This window comes from Molothrus ater, chromosome 9, assembly GCF_012460135.2.
Source record: "Molothrus ater isolate BHLD 08-10-18 breed brown headed cowbird chromosome 9, BPBGC_Mater_1.1, whole genome shotgun sequence".
In the NCBI taxonomy this organism is placed as follows: domain Eukaryota; kingdom Metazoa; phylum Chordata; class Aves; order Passeriformes; family Icteridae; genus Molothrus; species Molothrus ater.
This window is the reverse complement of record NC_050486.2, coordinates 4947591-4968821: the sequence shown is the minus strand read 5'-3', so window position 1 is coordinate 4968821 and position 21231 is coordinate 4947591. Positions and strand designations below refer to the sequence as shown.

General features: G+C 39.8%; 2 protein-coding genes across 3 annotated transcripts in view; both read left to right on the top strand.

Annotated features, from left to right (window-relative positions):
- RABGAP1L (RAB GTPase activating protein 1 like) overlaps positions 1 to 21231 on the top strand; it is a 232916-nt gene that overhangs the window by 69620 nt on the left and 142065 nt on the right.
- Positions 3884 to 8597, top strand: GPR52 (G protein-coupled receptor 52). Of its 2 annotated transcripts, none has more exons than XR_004980626.2 (2): positions 3884 to 4805; positions 5682 to 5766. XR_004980626.2 is itself a non-coding variant. In XM_036387749.2 (2 exons), exon 2 carries the CDS (start codon positions 5874 to 5876, stop codon positions 6957 to 6959), a length of 1086 nt encoding a protein of 361 aa, XP_036243642.1. In that variant the 5' UTR covers positions 3884 to 4000; positions 5682 to 5873; the 3' UTR covers positions 6960 to 8597. The 2 variants fall into 2 exon arrangements, 1 of the variants encoding a protein (XP_036243642.1); XM_036387749.2 differs by having other exon boundaries at positions 3884 to 4000; positions 5682 to 8597.

Genomic DNA, 21231 nt, shown 5'->3' with positions numbered 1-21231 from the left:
TATATATATTCATATTATATTCTACAATATACTGTTTCCTTCAGAGCTGACACTTGTGGGTTTTTGCCACTGGCCCAAGGGTGTTTAGTCTTGAGGAGGATGAGGACAAACCAGAGCAAGACAAATTCTGAGCTGATGGTGAGACTCACAGGGAGAGTGAGACATTGGAACAGGAGCCCAGTGTGAAAACTCCATCCTTGGAGATGTTCACAGCTCAGCTGAATGTAGAGCCCAGCACAACTTGGCTTAAATTTGACGTTGGCTCTGACTTAGAACTTTGTCCCCCTGCTTTGGAACAAGACATGGGGTGAGATGGTATCCACAGGGTATGAGGGGTTTGAGAAGCCTAAGCTTGTTCTGAGAAGCAAGAATGGGTTTATTTATAAATATCTAGACACTTGTTCTATCTCATCATATGCCTGCACTGAGGTCACAGTCCCCGTGTGTTCTGTGTGAGCGCGAGCTCTCCGGCAGGTTTTAAATAGACAGCTGGAGTGGGTGGATCTGGGGAAGAGGCTTTATATTCCAAATAACAAATAGAACACATTTCTGCCTTAAATACAGCACTAATATGACTTCATAGAGCAACTTCAAACACCAGTATGATGTAGAAAACCCAATCCATGCACACATACACACACAATTTTTAAGGCAACAAATGATTTTCCTTTGTTCTCTGCTACTTTTAAGCTGCACTACAAATGCAAGCTTTATAGAATAGAATTATTCTGGAGGCATTGAAAACAAAACCAGGGTATCCATAAGATACCTGTAAAAGTAAATGCCAGAGGTAGTTAAGATTAAAAATAAAACAAACTGAAAGAAACACCTTTATTCTTTAGGCTTAGGAGAAAGTATATAAAAGAAAAAAATATACTGTAAAATAACAAAAAAAAGGGAGTTGGCAGAAAAAATAGAGGTTGGTGAGCTGGTATGTATATCAACACTGTCATTCAGGTCTGCATCTAAATAAATAACTACTGTGTTCCTCATCCCACACTCAGCTGGACCTCCTTGCTCTCATCAATGCCTTTCAGAAAGATTTTACAGAAATTATTGTTGTCCATTTAATCCAGCTGACCATCCAATAATTTAGCAAGGGAAGACTTCAAACTGGAAATGAGTGGTGTGATTGAGATGCTGCTTTGTGCACTGCAGGGATTGCTTCTATCAGTCTTGTTTCCTTACAACAAAGGATTTAGCAAACAAATATTGCTATTCCTTTTCAAACAGAATGACTAATAGATTGTTTTCTGCTTGAAGCTTCTAAATCTCCTTCCATATGGACTTTTTCTGTCTGAGAAGCTTTACCTGGTTTCCTTTCAGGGTCACACATATCACCACTGCTTTCACTGCCTTGCTTTGCATATACAAAGCTCCTGCTCCTGCCACATCCCCTCTGTTTTCAGCAGGATCAGATGGTGTGAGCCTTCTGGTTTGTGTGGTGATTTGTACTGTTTGTAGCTGATGTAATTGATAAAGAAGATGAGGAATTGCTCCTTCTGTTGGGCCAGAAGAGTGCTCAGGTCCAGCAGCTGGATGTAACCAGCTATGGGAACATGTGCACCATGTAGGATGCTGTCTTGATGACAGTAAGGCAATTCTTCCACTAGAACTTTTCTCTTCCTCACTTCCTTTTCTTAAAACACAAATTGGAAAAAAATCCTGAGGCAGGTTTTGTTTAAAACTGTGCCAGAGGCCCAAATGTGCCCCTAATCTCCAAATAAAAAGACTTTTCTCACAGAGCTTTTAACATGCTGTCTCTGATACAACATTCTGGTATTGCTATATTTTGTAAAATTCCCTCTGTAACTGCATAGTTTCATCAGGACTAGCTGATTTCTGATTAATTTTCACTTAAATATATTTCACTTATATATATTCCTCTAAATATACATAAAACAATACAACTTAGTGATGTTAGCATGGTGCAATTTATTGTGAATGGCTGAGGTGATAAAGCCACTGGCAGCTTGCAGCATGACTGTTTTTTTAGTGAAGGAAGACTGCTTATATTCCCAAAGAAGTCAAACTTCCCTGCTTCTGAACCCCTTTGTCCCTTCAGTTAAAATTTCTTTAGAGGACACATTTTACCTGTGTCTAGAACCAGCCAGCAGAGGTTGCCATTGATTTTCCTGTTATCTGCTCAGCAGAGCCTGGACTTCTCCTAGCAGCCCTGGAATATATGGCTGCCAGGAGTGCTTGTTCTCAGAGCTGAGCACTCTGGGCTCACACAGAGGCACCAGCTGGGGCTGACCTGACACCAAGGTGACTCGATGGTCACTCTGACATCTGGAAGCTTAAATAGTTACCGGTCCTTAAATCTGTGTGGAGCAGGATGTACTCAGCACAAAGCTCCTGTGATCTGCTTTGTCAGGCTGTACCTTTGCTTATCTCATGCCCCTGTGTACCTTTGGGGCTCCCTAATGTCCATTTTAAGGTGTTTTGGCCGTTCACATCCCTGGTGCCAACCACGATCTGCCCTTAGGGGAAGTGGGAGAAGTGCTGGTCACTGCCGTGCCTGTGCACACTGTTTGTTCTCCTCCTCCTCCCCCACAGGGGGAGTGGGAAGAGGAGAAATAAAAATTGCTCCCTATTGTTCTGCTCTGGTATGGATAACTGGGGCTTAAAGCTGTGCTCAGGGTCTAAATTTAGTCATTAAGTCTGTTGTTACAGCCATTTACCATTCTGAGGTATTGGAGATAGTTTAATTTTTTCTTAAATCCTCTGCTAGAAGACTTTGGAAGGATCACATGCCCTTGCTGCAAACCACTCTTACACTGCTGCAGTTTGTGCTGCTTCACGTTGCTACAGACTTGTCATTCAGACTTGGACACTGGCTCCAGGCAATACTCGAAATACAAGATGTTAACTTACGAGCAGCTTATTAAAATTTTGCCTTTGGTTTGCCATGGAGCTAGAAGGACTTAAATCACTGTAGTTTCTAGTGACTGGTTGGTTAAAGCCTCTAAGACACATCTTCTGCTGGTCAATAGCCCCAAATGCTGTTCTGTGGTTGGTGTTTTGGTATTTAAATTAGCTGTTTCAGTGTCTGAGGATGCATGGAGTTGTCTGTAAGATAACTTTGATGCTTGTACTTCTGTGACTGGATTTATTTTTAGGAAGCACAAAGTAACCAAAAGTTCTGAGTACTTAATCAGGGAATAGCTGCATCTGTTTGCAGGAGTAGAGAGCTGAGTTAATTGGAAAATGATGTGTTACAAGTATTTGTATTTAAACAGATGTTGAAGCTATTAGGGTAATGGTAATACTGGTACAGTATCAGGTGAGTTTTGTAACATATATGTGTTAAGTTTGGAAGTAATTAATTTGGTGATGTAATTACAAAGGGGGCATATAAGGGAGACTAGAAAATCTGTGTGGCACTGTAGCAGATACTTTACCAAGCTAAACTTCAGCAGGTGATCCTTGAAAGGTGAGTTCCCAGTGAATAACGTAGGATTATTTTAGCAAACAATTTCAGTGGGGCAGTGCCGGTAGTTTATTGGGTATGTCTGGATTATGTACGCACATCTCTCTGGGAGGGATATGTTGGGTTTCTCCTGAGGCACTCGGATCGGTTTGGGGGCCGCGGGTACCGGGCTCCGTGGGTCCGGTGCGGTTCCCGGTGCCGCTCCCGGTGCCCGCTCCCATTGCCGCTCCTGGTGCTCGGTGCCCGTTCCCATTGCCGCTCCCGGTGCCCGTTCCCATTGCCGCTCCCGGTGCCCGTTCCCGGTGCCCGCTCCTGTTCCTGGTGCCGCTGCCGGTGCCAGCGGCGGCGCCATTGGATGTGCCGGGAGCAGGGAGGGGAGCGGCCGGCACCGCTCCAGCGCCCGGCGGGCTGCGGCGGGGAGGAGGAGGAGGAGGAGGAGGAGGAGCGGGCTCAGGTGCAGGCAATGCTCGCACGGGGGGAGCAGGGAGGCAGCGGCAGCCGCTCCAGCCGCACCGCGATACCAGCACTGACTCCCTGACAAGTATTGGACATAGCGGATGCGTGTAGGTGAGAAAGCTTCTCTATTGCTTTAGCAGGGAATTGGAGAAACGAGTGGTTTTTGTACGTGCTCTGTTGCTTATAGACAAAGGGAGCGAATAGGCGGAAATATTCGGGGATGTTATAAAATCTGAAAGGACTTTCTGTACAGCGTGGCGGTGCACGACAGGAAATTAACTCCAAAAAGAATGCTTTCTCTCAAAGTGCTGCGACAGAATTGAACGTTTGGCTTTTCTAGTGTCTGAAATTCGTCCTGAAGACACGGCAAGGACTATCAGAAACATCAGAGAGATCCTGGTACTTTTAAAGAGACTTAAAGCAAATGCCAGCTGAATGACCTTGGAGATGATTTTATGTGGATTCATTAATTTTCACTGCTGGTCTTCTAGTCTCAGGAACTCTAGGATTAATGATGGTTTTAACGTTTTAGGGGCCTTTCAAAAAAAAAAAATTGTATACATTTAATTACCTGCCTAATGATTCCTGAACTAATCAAGCATTTACTTAAAACTGAACACAGAAGATGCTTTTAATGTTTTCTCTCTCCGTAGCTGTGAATAAAATGAACAAGGTAATGTCCTGCAAATAGAAGAACAATTTTTTAAGCAACTATTTATTATGCAGATCATCTATTAAATACAGAAACCTTAAACCTCTGAGAAGATGAAGCTGAGCAACAGAATAATGGAGTAGTAAACAATGGCAGCTTTTCTAGTCAAATCAGCATTTCATTAGCTTCCCAGCAGAATGCAGATGGAAGTTTCTGAGCTCGTTGTGTGGGGTTTTGTGAAATGATTCAGTTGTTGCTACAGAGGTGAGCAATATCATGGATATACCTATGAACTCCTGGGTGCTGATCCACTGTAGTAGATATGGCAGAGTTTCTAAAGATGATTCTTTTAAATTGCCATTGCTGAAATTAAATTCAAGAGGATTTATTTTGTCTGTGAGGACACTGAATTATGATTCTGGCATTCATAATTGTAATGGACTATAACTGTTTAAAGGAAATGTAAATATTGACGTGAGTCTCCAAAATCTATTTTTAAATTATTTTCATTTTTAAATGAATAGACACGATCTTCCTCATTGTATGTGAGATGTATGTTTTCTTTCTTGGGAGCCAGAGGACAAATCTCCTTCATCCCCCCCACCTGTCTCCCCCTAAATAAAATGCATTATTCATACCCAAATAGTGGTGAGTCTATTGGAATTAACCTTGACAAAGATGTTTTCCTTACCTTTCCAATGAATAGGATGGGTAAGATGGAGTACCATCTTCTGAATCGAACAAGAAAAGACAGCATTAGAGGATGAACTTTTTCCTTTAATCTCCAATCAGTCTGTGATTTAAACTAAGACATAAAGATTATCTCCAGTAACTGCTGGTCCAGGAAACCTGAGCTGTACTGAGATTCCTCCTTCCCTTCCTCTCCCTCTCCCCGGTATATTCCAAAGTAAACAACTTTCTCAGGAAAATAAGTCAGAGATTTCCCTCCCCTCCTTCCCTGGGAAATGGATGTGTCTCTTTTGTCAGTTTTTATTTCTGTTTGTTTTAGAAGTGCCTTGTGTTTGCTAAAGATGGGTCAAGAGCACTGGAGGAGCTGATCAGTGGCCTTTCTCTTTCTGGCTTTTGTTTTTCTTTTCTTTCTTTCTTTCTTTCTCTCTTTCTTTCGTTCTTTCCTTCAAGCCAAGGTGTGCCAGAGGTGATGCACTGATGCTGAGGAGGCATCAACAGCCATGGGACTCTAATCCTCTCCCATGTAAGCACTGGCAGTGTCTGCAAGGAGAGACCGTGAGGCGCTGAAACAGAGTTTAGCTGCTGTTCAGCAGGTCACCTGCTCACTAAGGCTCAGATTGCACTGTTCCCTAAGCACAAAACATGAACCAGTCCCGATGGATTGAATGGAGGACTCTGAATATGAGCAGTAGTGTTATGAACATATCTGAGCACCTCTCCTGCCCTCTTGGATTTGGTCACTACAATGCAGTTGACATCTGTATCCTTGAGACAGTCGTTATTGTCTTGCTAACGTTTTTAATTATTGCGGGTAACTTAACTGTGATATTTGTTTTCCACTGTGCTCCACTCCTGCATCATTACACCACCAGCTACTTTATTCAGACCATGGCCTATGCTGATCTTTTTGTTGGAGTCAGCTGCTTGGTTCCTACTTTGTCACTGCTCCACTACTCAACAGGTGTCCACGAGTCCTTGACTTGTCAAGTTTTTGGATACATCATCTCTGTGCTCAAAAGCGTCTCTATGGCATGTCTTGCTTGCATCAGTGTGGATCGCTATCTCGCTATAACAAAGCCTCTCTCCTATAACCAACTGGTCACACCTTGTCGCTTGAGAATCTGCATCAGTCTCATCTGGATATACTCTTGCCTGATCTTCTTGCCTTCTTTTTTCGGTTGGGGAAAACCTGGTTACCACGGAGATATTTTTGAATGGTGTGCTACCTCCTGGCTAACTAATGCCTACTTTACTGGCTTTATCGTGTGCTTACTCTACGCTCCCGCTGCCTTTGTCATATGTTTCACCTATTTCCACATCTTTAAAATCTGCCGGCAGCACACCAAAGAGATCAGTGACCGCAGAGCTCGGTTCCCTAACCACGAGGGGGATGCTGCTGGGGAGGCTGGGCACAGCCCCGACCGCCGCTATGCCATGGTTCTGTTCCGGATAACCAGCGTCTTCTACGTGCTCTGGCTCCCTTATATCATATACTTTCTGCTGGAGAGCTCCAGGGTATTGGAGAACCCAGCACTCTCCTTCCTAACTACGTGGCTTGCTATAAGCAATAGTTTCTGCAACTGTGTGATCTATAGCCTCTCCAACAGCGTTTTCAGGCTGGGACTACGGAGACTGTCAGAGACAATATGTTCATCTTGTGTGTGTTCAAAAGACAGGGATGTACGGGACCCTAAGCCAAGGAAACGAGCTAATTCCTGCTCCATTTAAAGAAAACTGGTGCATGTAATTAAATGCTGAGTTTTGGTAGTATTTGTGGTATCTGGAAACTTGCCAGAGAGAAATGTTTACTTGAACAGTTTGCCGTGGTGTTAAGAGTGAATTTAAAAGGGATCCTGGAAAAGCAAAGGCAGCTGTAGGAAGGGTCACTGAACTCTCATGAAATTGTCAGGAGAACAATTCAACAGAGATGATGAAGAAAGTCAGAAATAAAAATCTTCTAAAGGGCGTGAAGTAACTAGCACATCAGAGGAGGTTCCTCCTTAAACAAATTAGTTACTATCTTACATTTTCCCCCTTGTAGCCCAGTTGTCTTTGTGTCAGAATATACTGTAGCCTTCAGAATTTTAATGCATTTAAGAGGAAGCAATCAACACCACAGTATGCAGCTATCTGTAAATTATATACTTGAGGACTGTAGTAGATACTGCAGGTAACAATCAGCTCTACCTTTGCTCACATATTGTACAATTCTCAGTTGTACAAAAAATCTGCAGTGCATAAACCCTACCCTGGGCATGATGACGCTTTGGGATAAACTTGGCACCTTGTGGTACAACTTACACAGAAGCTCTCCCTCTCATTTCCCCTTTTTTCCCATGCTGTGCATCCCTCTATTCCATTGTGTGCTGGTGGGTGAGTTTGAGGGCACCTGTGAGGCTACCTGAGTTCCAAAGCATTTTTTCTACAGGGGGCAGTGGCCCTCCCTGGCTGGCTGCAGCTGCCCATGTACAATGATTTCCCCAGTTGTTCGCTCTCTTGACTCATTCAATCAGCACACGGAGTCTGTGTAGTGCCCTTTAGGGTGTACTGAAGTTTTTCCTTACTGGTTCCATAGGTGCTCCTAATGCAGATATGATAATGGCACACGGCAGTGTGCAGCACTGCTTAGAAAATTTAAAATTACTGAACCTTTACTTTGGGAAATCTAAAGAGCTTACTGTTGTAGCTGTCAGTCTGTTCTGTGAACCTCACTTGCACATACTGTATTTTTTTTAAGAGAAAACATAAATTGTGGTCTGTGCCTAATGTTTTCATAGCACATGGAGTAGGTCAATGCTACAGGATCAAAAAATTTACACTTGCTTTAAGAGAAATACTTCTGTGCAGCTCTTTGTTAGACAAGTGTTCTCACAGGAGGTAAACAAGACAGTTTGGTGTTAAATACAGGCTGAGAGCTTTGGTATGTCCTTTTGTACTGAACTGACTTTCAGGTCCACTGATGAAATCTTTTTGATTTTGCAAGGGCACACATAAGGTTTGTGTAATAAATTGCCAGGGGTTCAGATGCATGCCAATCAATACAATATTTAAATTATAACTTTGAACCAAATGTAATTTTCTTAGATGGTTATTGGCTTTTAAAAAAGGCCCAATTATTGATTATTGGTGCCTTTTAACACTGCACTATTATTCCTTCTTTCACCAAAATGCGTATGTAAAGATTGTGCCTATTACTTTTTGTAATGAAAGCTGACCACGTGTGCACACTTGTGGTTTGACTCTAGAGCTCCCTTAATACTGTACTCTTTGTTCTGTTGAGGTGGTTCTGAACCCCTCTACATTTTTTTTAAACCTGTAAGAAAGTTGAAACAATGGAATAAAGTAGTATTATGTCAATCAAACTCAGCCTTGGCGTTAGTTCCCTGATGTTACACTCTGTTCTCTGGGAAAGTCCTTTTGGGTTAGGACTTGAGTGAACTATTTCAAATCCAAATTTCAAAGCTGCTTACTTGATGTCTAAACTGTTCATATTCTGGTTTCTGGCATTGTATATCTTCAAAGTAGATTCATTGAAACATTCCTTGAGCTGAGCTGTTGCTGACACCCAGCTCTCACAGATATTAGGGAAAAATGAGTAGTGTCCTTTGCATGGATCTCATAATGTTCCATGTCTACAAGAATGTATTTGCTGCCTTCTTTTGCCAAGTTCATGTTTATTTCAGGAGGCTCTTTTAGCTCACTGCTGCTCTGTTTGGTTGTGTAACCCCAACTCTTCCTACAAACATGACTTGGATTAATTTACTTTTGTCTTTTTTTTGTCGTTTTTTCCAAGCAAGGCTTAGACAAGGAGCAATGAAATATCTCATTTCTTACAATTCCCAGAGCTGGTTTTTTACCAGTAAAGTCATTTTATCTCTGTGCTCCAGAGCTGGCCGCTCAGAGCTTCTGATTTTCATTGGTGTTTCTGCTGACAAGTTTCTATGGGACCTCCTGGAATCCAAGAAAAGTTTTAAGCAGGTATTTAAAGTCAAACTGACGTTGAGTGAGCCCAGGCTGTGGTCAGCAGATGTGTTGTGACTGTGGTGCTGTAACTCAGGATGTGTCAAACACCTGAGCAAATCATTTGGCTCAGTTGTTGAACCCTGTTTGTGTGACCTCAGCAAGTGCAGTTGATGTGCAGCTACTTCAGGGTTTATTGCCTGAAAATGGTGGGTCAGGGTAGGGCTTGGCCTCAGGGGCTGCACCTCAGAGTTTGCTCACCCTGAGGGGCACAGTCAGCAATCTGTTCCTCTTTGCCATCATGTTTAGTGTGTGGATTTGTCAGGTGGAACTAGAGATTGCCTTTTTCCTCAGGTTGTTCTTAGAGGGAGAGAATATGAGAGAAATCCAATACCCTGCAACCAGCTTGTAAGTTCCAAGGTTCTTCACCCCCTTTGAAGAGTTTTTTGGTTTGTTGAACGCTGGCTTCACGTTGTTGGTGCAGGAACACTAATTTGCTTCCCTGGACACTGAATTTCAGCTGCTGTAAAGTCACATTTCACCCTATTATTTATAAGTCTCCCAGAATCTGTCAAATGAAACATCCTCAGCAGATTTAAGTATTGCTTTTCTTCTTTCTGTTTCCCAGGTGACAGGATTTGACCTGGTCAGTCATGTGAATCTTTAAATTTAGTATGTGTGTTTCATTTTATGGAAGTGTTTTCTAAACTCATGATTTAAAATTTTTCTTTGAGGGACGTTTTATTACTGTTTACTAATGCTGTCTGAGGATTCCAGCTGGTGCCAAATTCTCTTCCAGAATTAGAAGGCTGGGCATTTTAATGGACCAAAAAAGTCAGAGAAATTCCAGTCACCCAATCTGTCACTTTTGATTTTCATTCTGTCATTATATAAAGTTGCATGTTCTTGTAGGAAAACCTAATTAAACAATGATGCTTTTAAGGCTGGCTCCCACTTTCGTGTGCCTGAGGATCTTTATGATTTATGAAATACCTGGTTAATAGGAGACCAGACACTGACTAAAGAAGTTGATGTGAAAAAATCATTGTTGATAATACAGGTAATGAAAAGGAAAGAGATGTAAAATACAAAAACAACAACAACAAAAAAATGAAGCTATGTGCCTGATAGATAAACAAAACAAATATATATACAAAAACCTCCTTTAGGCAGGTAGATTATGTTGAGCTGTTACATTTCTCTGGAATACTTATGTTTGCAGCATATCAGGGGCAATGTCAAGGTCAATTACCTTACCATTTTTGGAACCTCATGTCTGCAGCCTAAGGAAAAGTCAAAAAAACTGTGTAATGGCAGCAAAAGAACTACCAGAGAAGTATTTTTTTCTTCACTAAATTCTACGTGCTCCCTTATTTTCTGGCTAAGTAAATTTCCTCTTAAAATACTATTCTTTAACAGGAAAGAGAACTATAGTGATGACAAACACATTGCTATCTTTTAAGGTTTACTTATTGTCTTATAGTAAGATATTCTTTCCCTGTTTCTGCTTAAGAATCCATTTTGTAATTGTGCTTGGTAAAGCATGAGGTACTATGCAGGTTTTATTTTTGTGCAGTCTTTGTGCTTCCTCTGTTGAAAAGTTGGGAAAAGTTGCTTTATTGACCTGCCTTTCACAGGTAGTTTAGTAAGACCTTTTAAAAATAGTGGGTTTATTGGTTTTTTGATTAATTTTCATTTATTAGTGTTTGACAATGAAATATCCTTGAGTACACTTAGTTTTTACATTCAGCAAAAGCAGTAAAATGTCCTTTTATGAGTAAATGAACTTAGCAGTCAGTATTAGAAATCAAGATTTAATGATGAGTTATTTCAATAGCTATTTCATTTCAACGTGGAGCCATTTTCTCTTTCCATATTACAATTGTAGCTAAGCACATAAATATCCAGATTGTTTCTTTTTGAGAGTTTGTGGTGGGATGCTGGGGATCTGCATCTCTGAGGCCAAGCCCTGCTGTTGCCAGGCTGGGAACATCCCTTCAGCAGCTTTCCAGCTGGGCAGCACCAGGGTCCTGGAGCTGAGTGTGCCAGGGAGCAGCACCAGGGTTCCAGCAGCCTGGTGGTGCTCTGGGGGAGGAATGTCAGGAAGGTGGCAGTGGCCTCCCCAGCCATCCACCAGGACCAGCTGATTTGCAGATATTTCTCTTTTATTGTCCCTGTCACCAAAAGGAGGAGTTTAAGCCTTTGACTTCATCCCTGCCCCCTGTTCTCTCTGGCTCTTTTTCTTATGGATGTATCTTTCTACTGAAGAGCTGAATTTGATTGATTTTGTTGGGGTTTTTTTCACTTAAAATTTTCATGTTATGTCATTTGAGTGGCCAAACCAAACACTGCTTTGTTAACTAGGTGCCAGTTAATTAGCAGACCTTTCCAGAAATGGCAGCATCACCAAGGTAGTGTTTTCCTGTCATTTGCAGCATTGCTTGAAGGAAGCAGTTTCCAAAGATTACATGTTTTTTGCTAAATCAAATATAGAGTTCAAGTAAACCTGATTTTCCCCCATTTTACATAGACATATACAATTTTTTTCTAAGTATGTACTGAATTTATACATAGATCTCAGCATTTTTAACCAAAGCTTATGCCATTACTGTTGATGGCATGAAAGCAATGTAGAAGGGTATTTAAGAGGAGCTTCCTACACATATTTTTTTTCTAGTCATTCTGTAAAGAAATTATTCCTTTCCCCATCTGATATTAGGACAATCCCCTGAGCTCCATGAGCTGTAACTGCTAAAGGAGTGGGATGTGAGTGGAGAAGAAGCTGTTAATGGCTCCATGCCCCAGCACAGCCCTGGGAAAATACTGAAAACCCCTCATTTTTACATCCATAATTTCTTTAGGCTCCTCCTTTGTGCAAGTACTCTGAAAGGTAGGATGAATCTAAGGAAACCTTAGTGCTTTCAGCTGCACTGATGGGTGGCTAGGAGAAGTAATTTCAGGCAGTAAAATCTTTGGGACTTTATCCCAGTCTTCCGCTGCCTGCTGCCAGCCTTAACCCTCTGGAGCAGACTGTGACAGCAGGGCTGCAGGGAGTCATTTTAAACACCATGTGACTCTGTCTGGACAAAAAAAAAATGGTGACTGGGAGCAAAATGAAACTTCTCTAAGTGCAGTGATTACCAGGGAAAAGAGTTTCTTTTTTTCTGTGTGATGTTCATCCCTGCCTCAAAGCTCACAATCTAAAATTGTCAGCTGGCAGTGTTAGAAAAAGAGACAAACACCAAGCTTTTGAGAAGGGGAAGCTCAGAGATGTCAGTGTCATCATCTCAGAGCACTTCTGCAACTTCACAGCATTATTCTTTGTTTTCTTTAAAGGAAATGTCTTCTTTTTTTTCTTTCTTCTATATATTATTTCAGTAAGCGCAAATTCTTCTCATTATGGAAAAAAATCCATTTAATGAGATATTTAAATGAGGGACAGGGTAGTGGTTTGGGCAAGTATAACAGAAGGTCCCAAGTTACTTGTGAAAACATGTTCTACTGCAAATTTCATACACTTTAGGCAGGAACATCTTCAAATACCTGTCCCAGGTGAGGGTTTCCAGTCCTTGTATCATCTCTCCAGTGTTGTTTATGCTTGTGCAGGTACTATGGAGAAGTCCTTCTTGTGGAGCAGCTAAATTTGGAATTGTAAATGGACAAATGCTGTTTTCTGTGATAGATCTGTTCTGCTTTGGGAAGGACACTGGCTGAACCTCCTGGTATGTCAGCTGTTTGGGTTCATTGGCAGCTCTGCACAAACCCAGTTTTGGGCACTGGTGTGTGGGGCTGAACTTATGCATGTGCCTGTCATCCTCTCCAGAGGGGGTGAGAGACAGATGGGGGCAATAATGCCTTCAACTGTCCCAGCAAGCCTTTTTCAGAGCTGTGAGAGGGACATCTGGATGCTGTGAGTAATGAGTTGCTATCAGGTCAAGAACAGAGTAATCTGGTTTTCATCTGTGCCCTCAACATGCCAAAAGGATCTTCATTTGAGAATTTTATTATAATCAGGTAGATTTTCAGGCACTGCATTTTTTATAGGGAGTTTTAATGCCACTGTATGTACAAAAGGACTGTAAATAGTCATATAAGGCAAGGTTCCTGTGGCAGCTTTTCCTGCATTTCAGGGGCTTTGGGGACCACTTTGTGGCTCAAGATGGATAATTCTAAGTGTGTGCTGAAATTACCAAAGCCAAGCTGGCAAACACAGGCTGTAAATGCAAGGTGTTTATCCAAAACTACTTTCCCTGTAGTACTGGATATTTGATATTGTCCAGGCAATTATCTCATGCTGCCTTACAGAAAAGAAAGAAATCTAACACATGTAAGCAGAACTACATGCTGACATAATGAAATTATGTTCAAGATTTTTGATTTTTCAACTCAGGACTCCCATATTTTCTGTGATCTCTTACTTTGGGAGCTTTAACCAATTCATTCTTTCTATTTCCTGGCTGTGCTTTACTTGATCTCCAGCTTTAGAATTTTGGAAGTTCACTTTTAAATTTGAGTTTTCAGTCCAGTTTTGCTGGTTTGTAGCCGTGTTCTTCACTTGACTCGTGTAAAAATTTTTATGGAGTATTGGAAAGGTCATGTCCTTGAAGGGAACTGCATCCAGTCTGAGATGTACTGAGGCTGCATTTCATTGTGTCTGAAAGAAGGATTGCTGTACCTCCTTCACCACATTTCAGGTGTCTTGGCAAGAGCACCAGTGACAGATAAGTTCTCTAACATCCCCTGAAATATTTGCCTCTGATTTTGTTTGTAAATGTTGCTAACTAAAGAAACTCTATTTTGGTGGTGAATCAGTATTTTTAATGGGGTTTATGGAGCTAATTTATCTGTCTGCAGTATTTCCTCTGGTTCTAATGGTGGAACAAGAAGGTTACTGCTTAAATGCTGCTGGAAGTTCTGTCCACTTCCCCCCTTTTTTTGGGAAAAGTATGTCTGTGATGGTTGGTCATTAATACAATTGGACTTCAGTGATCATCTTATTTTTATGAAATTTGTTGCATTAGTAATGGCTGAAATTTGAAAATAAAAATCATAACGAAGTGCTCTTGTAATAATGGTATTGATTTTGTTTAAAAATAAATTATACTAAGATGAAAATTCTTTACAATGGTATAGAGACATTTGAAATGTGTTGTATGAGAGGAATGCCTGCTGATAATTTGTTTTGGGAAAGATTTGGATTCCCAGGGGCAGATGAAATTCAAGAGATTAAATGTAAATATTAATTCTGAAGAAAAGCAGGTCTTGCTTTTCATACAATGATAAAATGAATTGCATCTGCTTTCTGTCAGGGAATTTTGGGTTTCTGTACATTACCTTATAGAGATGGTAGTTTAAGGAGCCATGGCTTACCAAAAAGTGTTGAGATATTAGTAATTATAAAAAAAATAATAAGATTACTGGAAATCATCTCTACCATCACCATGATGTGCCTAGATCTTGAATCTCAGCTGTGACTAGTCCATGGCAGCACAACTGCAAGGAATTCTGAGGAATGGCAAAGGGAGAGTTAGTCTCTAGTATTTTCCAACTTAGAAAAGAGGATTAAGGTGCAGGGGAGTTTGAGAAATCCATGAGGTTGGGATTGTCCTGGGGGAGAACTGGGTATAATTACTCACTGTTTCAACAAAAACCCAAACAACCCAAAAAAAAACCAAAAAAAAAGAAAGAAAAAGAAGGTAGCACTATGAAAACAAACTGTGTGTATAGTGAATCATGGGATGCATTGACCAAAACCTCTCTGGGTGATAAAAGCTGCAGTGGGTTAAAATTTCAGAGTATTTAGGGAAGAATGTGTCTCTGTATGTGTGTGTGTGTAAGGTGGCAGTGGGGGAAGTGTCACTATCATCAGCTGTCTCCAACTTTTCCTGCTACAGAAGCAAAATACCTTTTGGAAAAGCACCAACAAAGCAGTTATAAAGGGGACTGTATTGCTAGTTCAGAGATCAAGTGTTTAGGGATGTACTTAGAAAAAAATATATATAGTGGGTTAGAGCCAAGCTATTTCATAGGCAGTCATGGCAGAAAGTGCTTTTTAACCCTATGTAAATAGCAGGGGGTTTTAGAAGCCAAAGGGATGCTGCACAAGCAGAGATCAAGTATTTAGGGATATACTAAAATATATATATATAGTAGGCTAGAGCCAAGCTGTTTTATAGGCAGTCATGGCAGAAAGTGCTTTCTAACCCCATGTAAATACCAGGATTTTTTGGAAGCCAAAGGGATGGTGCACAAGCAGGGTTGCTGACCCTCCACGGGGTAAGTTGAGAAGTTGAGTGTCCCAACCAGTCTGCAGTTGGTTCAGCAGAAATCCAACAAGTCCTTCCCTTCACCATGCCCCTGGCAAATTTGTATCCAACCTGCAGGACAGAAGAAAAGGCAGGGACTGCTATGCTGTATTCAAGAAGGAATTAAAAAATCCTTGGTAAAATCTCTTTGCCTGACAGCCTGTTATGGCTGATTACACATAGTTTACAGTTTCGACAAATAACTGGTATTTTCTCAAGTATTCCTGCAGTCCCCAAAGTTAATAATAAAGAACAGCTAAGCTGAGGCAAGTACCCTAATGAGCCATGATGAGGATCCCATCCAGCAACATTCTTCCACTCCTAATCAGCAGAATGTTATCTGTTTTCTGAAATGATGTGTTATCTATCAAGAAATAAAACCACACTAGATCTGGAAAGAACTGTCACTGATACATTTATAGAATTGGAAACAGCTCTGCCTGTCAGCAAATCTCCAAAACTATACATCCTTGTTAGTTTTTTAGAGAGGAAGGCTGTTCCATCTTAGTTTTTCATTTTAAAATGGATCACTTAACATAGGTTTGCCCCTAATGACATTTTCTCATTTGCTTTTAAAGCCAGTATTGATAGTTATGTTCTGTGAATAAAATTTAATTTAATTTTATTTTATTTTATTTTATTTTATTTTATTTTATTTTATTTTATTTTATTTTATTTTATTTTATTTTATTTTATTTTATTTTATTTTATTTTATTTTATTTTATTCTTGGTCCATCCTCTGGTAGACTTGAGTACTTCAATCATGAAGTGGATTCTCTATGCTCCAATTTGTTTTCCTGTTTTGCAGCTCCATGTAGTCCTGCACCTTCAGGCTAGCTTGACTTGCTCTTCTTCATGTTGTGGAAAAGATGGGAAAATGTCAGGCAAAATTGCAGTTTTGGATGTCAGTGTTTAAGTTATTTTGATGACTGAGTTTGTCTTTTTCATTTTCATAGAGTACAATTTCTCATCGTGCTTGCAGAAGCCAGCAAGACCCTGAGTATTTTTGTTTATTTCTTATAGAGTAATTACTGTTTGAAAAGAAAAGTGCTTGTACAGAAAATCTTGATCCAGGTGGATATTTGGATTATACTGTAGGGTTTTTTTCTGTTGCAGTTCTGGAAATGTTGTTGTCACTGCCAGTTTAAAGTACTGAAAAAGGAAGGTGTGGGCACTGGCAGGCATTTCTAATATGTCTCCTAACAATGTTTGCAGTCTAGAAATCATCAAAGCCTGGCAATATTTTTATCCAAAAGCATTTCTGCAGCTTTTAAGTGTAATTGTCATTAGTTAGTTACATTTTTATAGAAATCAAACTTATCACAGGTGAAGATAACTCAGTTATATTCACCCTTCATTCCTGCTGCAAGAAAATTCCCATTCCCTCAGGGGAACCTTGGAATTTTAGGGAAGTTTGACTCAGTTTTGCATATTCAGCCTAACAGTGATATGGCAAGCCCTAAACTGATTTTTTGCTGCAGCTACCCCTGTGACTCACTAGATCTCCTTCCCAGCAGCCTGGAGTGGAGCAGGAGCATTGCTAATGAAACAAATGTGCATCTGTGTTTGTGTGCTCAGCTGGAGACAATATGTTAACATATGTACCAAAAATCCCATCTCTCATCTCTGTTAAAAAATGCTGCTAAAAAATCATAGACTGTGAAAGAGGAAAGGGAGAGAGCACTTAGCTCTGGTTTGCTACATTGCACTTCACATTTTCTGTCTATTTTTGCAATGAGCAAATTGACAGGCAGGACTTGAAAACAGCTTTATTTTTTTGTGCATGTAAAAACACTAGTTCTGAGAATATTATGCTGTAGTATTTCACATTGGTAAAAAATATCCTTTAAATATAGATTGTTCTTTGTAAACACAGAACAGCTCAAATATCCACGAGTTATACTTTTAAAAACTTTATATCTCTGCTTTGTGTCTCCAAAGAGTTTGGCAAAATTTTATTTTAGTTTCTTTTTTGAGTCTTCCCTTTCCCCCCAAATTGCATTGCTTTGATTTTTTAAAAATTTAACAGGATATTTAATTTTTCCTTGAAGTGAAATATGACCATATGAAAGGCATTAACCCATTCCATGACTAGATGAAAGATTCAGTCTCTCTTTTGTTGCTGTCAGCTGTTACTTGTCCAGTTTGTCTGAGGGACCATTTGAAAATTCAAAATTAGAGTTGGAATCTCAACTGCTATAGAGTGAGGGGGGGTGACTTTTTATGAAAAACCTTCTTTTCTGTGAGTCTGTTATTTTAAAACCAGAAGACTGTTCTGTAACTGTTTTGTGGTGTGTAGAGCTTTTGTTAGATATTTGCTTCCTTGGCTGTTGCTGCAAGAAGCTTTTTTCATCCTGTGCGAACTTTGTGCATAACAGAAGGTTGTTGGCCACACTTCAGTTTATTATTCTTCTGCCTTAATTGTTCACAACAAAATAACCTCATGCACTTAAATCAAGTTCAGGTTGTGGCTTTTGCTGTTAGAAATGGACAGAATGATTTCTCTTGATTCAGTCTCTTTACCTTTTTTGGTTCTTTGCAGCAGCATCTCTGGCAGTGTTTGAGTTCACCTGCTTTCTTATTAATCATTTCCTTTCAAAATTAGGGCAATATTAGCATACATTGTGCTATATTTAGATTCCATTCTTCTTGGAGTTTGATGAATTCACAGTTTTAGAATGGAATTCAATATTTTGTGCTGTGGAATTGGATCCTGGTTTGGTAACTTCAGGTTTTTAGGCCTGATTCAGAAGATTGGTAGCATAATCTTTGCTCTGAACCCTAATAAAATTACATGTTCATAATATTGATAATTATTTTAGTTTTAACATATAGAAAAATGTCACTAACATTGAACTTAGACCCAGTTGTTTACTTCTTCTGACAGAGGAGTAGTTTTGATAAACCAGCATGATTGAAAACTCGCTTTCAACACTGATAGAAAGGGCACTTTCCTTCCCTTTGGTTTTGGATTGAACTCTTGTTTTTAGAACAAGAAATACTCAGATATGTAGTAAAACATATGTTTTATGTATGTAAAAATGGGCAATGTTCCATTCACACTCATTTCATTGTTAGTTAGGTAAGTCACCGGAGGTAAGTATAGGACATAGGTGAGGTATGTATATCTAAGTGTATAGGAAAAGGCACAAATCCATGCTGAGCTAGGGTGAAGGAGAATGTCCTTCCTCCTCAGGCTGTCACATGCAGAGATCCCATCTGGGAGCATGGAATGAGCTCCCAGTTGGGATTGGGATTGGAACTCATCCAGTCGCTGTTACCAACACCTTGGAGCAAACAGAACAAAGCACAACCAGAGCAATCCTTTCACCAGCACTGACCCCTGCAATGACAAAATGGATTTTAATCAGTGGTACTGCAAAGCATTCATTCCCTTCACTCAGTGTGGGAAGCTGTGAAAGGTTTAAGTTTGAACTGTGGTCAGAATATTTTGCCTAAAACCTTCACCTTATTTGTGAGGGTGTTTCTTTGTATTGTTATCAAATATTGGCTTCTGGAGCAGTTGTTTTTTACACTTCTGATTAGCTGATTTATTTCTCTCAGTAGGGCAGAGCATGAAAGAAAAGAAAAGCAACTTAGTTATATTCACCTTTACTAGGTTTAATTTCTATAATTTTCTTTTCTTTTTTTTTCCTATGAAAATAATTTATTTAGACCTGTGAAGGGGAAAATTACCTAGAAAAGCTTTTTGCTTTTTTAATTCCTAAATTTTATTGCTAAAAATTACTTAGGAAAAAAAACATGTGGTTTTTCGGTGGTTTCAAACAACCACTTTTTCTACTTGGCTGTGCATTATTACATTTATCTTGAAGAAAATACCTGATGATCTAAATTTGATCTGTTCTGGCACCTTCTCAGTCTCTAAGCTTATATTCTCTTTATATTGTTTAAACTTCAGCTAATATTATTTCATATTTCAGGAATAAATTCTCCATCCTGTAATATACCTAAGATAAATCCACCTTCCCCTCTGCCCCCTCATTTATTAAGATGTAACCAAAACATTATCCAGATGGGTTCTAAGCAATTTTGCACTTCTTGGTGGTCCTTACTTGCCTCTCAGAGGTTCCCTGTTCCTGGCACATCAGTAACCTCACTGCTCCTCTTCCAAACCTGAGGATTATAAGGTAGATACCCACAGGAAGAGATCTGTACATTTAAAGGTCATTCTCAAATGGCTGTGAGAGTGGCAATAAATAATCAAGAAGAGCTAGGGCTTTTGGAGACAAAAACTGTATCTCATGGCTTTTAGAGCTTTGGATATTGTGAACTTTTTTGAGGTGTAGCAGAGATAGAACAGCACTTGGATATTTGGGGATTTAAAGTAAAATTCTCAAACACTCACTTGAAGCTCTTAAATAGACCTGGCCTGATTTTTCAGGATTGCTGAGCAACCCAAAATCTCATACAGGTGACTCAGCAGCTGTAGTTTTCATACCAAAACAAGTAAATAATCTTCACGGATAGTTTGTAAACTTACTGAGATCTGAAATTTGGTTATTTTCTTCTAACTCATATTTTACATGAGGATTGTTTTTTTAGCCAAGAGAGGGATTACAGTTATTTAACCTAAATTCACTTTCTGATTGTTATGTTGACTCCCTGGAACTGAGGTTACATTACTGACAGGAACACTGTTATCAGCTAAATGTAATGGGTTCTTTACATTCCTCCTATTTTTCATTCATTTATTTATATATTTAAAATTCTTTTTATTTTGTCATTCTTCTCTTTTTCTGATTCTCCCTTTCCATATAGTTGCAGCCAGGTTTTTTCAGGCTTTTTGAGCAAGCCTGAAACTGCTCCATGTTGTCCTGAGAGCATTGTGGGTGGAAGCAGAATGAGTGGAAGTGAGGAAGAGCTTTTGGAAGAGGGGACTGAAACTGATGGAAATTTGAATTCTTTTCTAGGGTGTGTCTAGGTGGTTCCTCCCAACAACAAGGTGTCAAATAGCACATTTTGTACTTTTTAGAATAAATTCAAAACTGCAAGTCTCCATGGCTTGAACAATTAATATAAAGCAGTTACAAACCAAGAAGGATTTTGATCAACAAAAACTATTTCCAAGACTCAGAGTTCCACTCCAAAAGAGAGATTTTAACTGGGTGAAAGGTTGAACAGTATGGGAGTAAATGAAATCAAGTGAAACAAATGCTGGAGCCTTTGTTTGCCATTGCTGGTGCAGTGGGGGCACCCATTGTACCCTCATGGAGAGCTTGGTCTTGCTGGTCTGTGTTTCCATTACACTTATTTTTTAAGTTGCTCCTAATTATTTTTTAATTTATTTTTTAAGTTGTGCTCCTAATCTCAGCAGTCCCACTTTGTCCAATATCCAGGGTGGGTGACTTACACTACTCTTCGTCTATTAGATATGAGATTGGTGTAAGAAATAAAATAGGAGGTAACAAGTGGGTGGGAATAAATCACAATTCTGCTCTGTTGGAACAGACAGCAGTTTTTCTCCTATCTCTTTCCATCATCCAGTAAAGATTTCTTTTTAACTTCTTGTTAATGTCACGAAGCAGAAAACATCCATTCTTTCACTCTGTTTTTTTTTCCAATTCCACTGTTTATGGAACAAAACAGTTCTGTTAGAAATCAGAGTTTTCTTAGAAGTCAGTACTGTTACATTTGTATGTGCTGTCTTGATTTGAACAGGGGTTAGAAAAGCATCAGCTGAAAAACAATGTTTGGGAACACCTTGTTTGCTCAG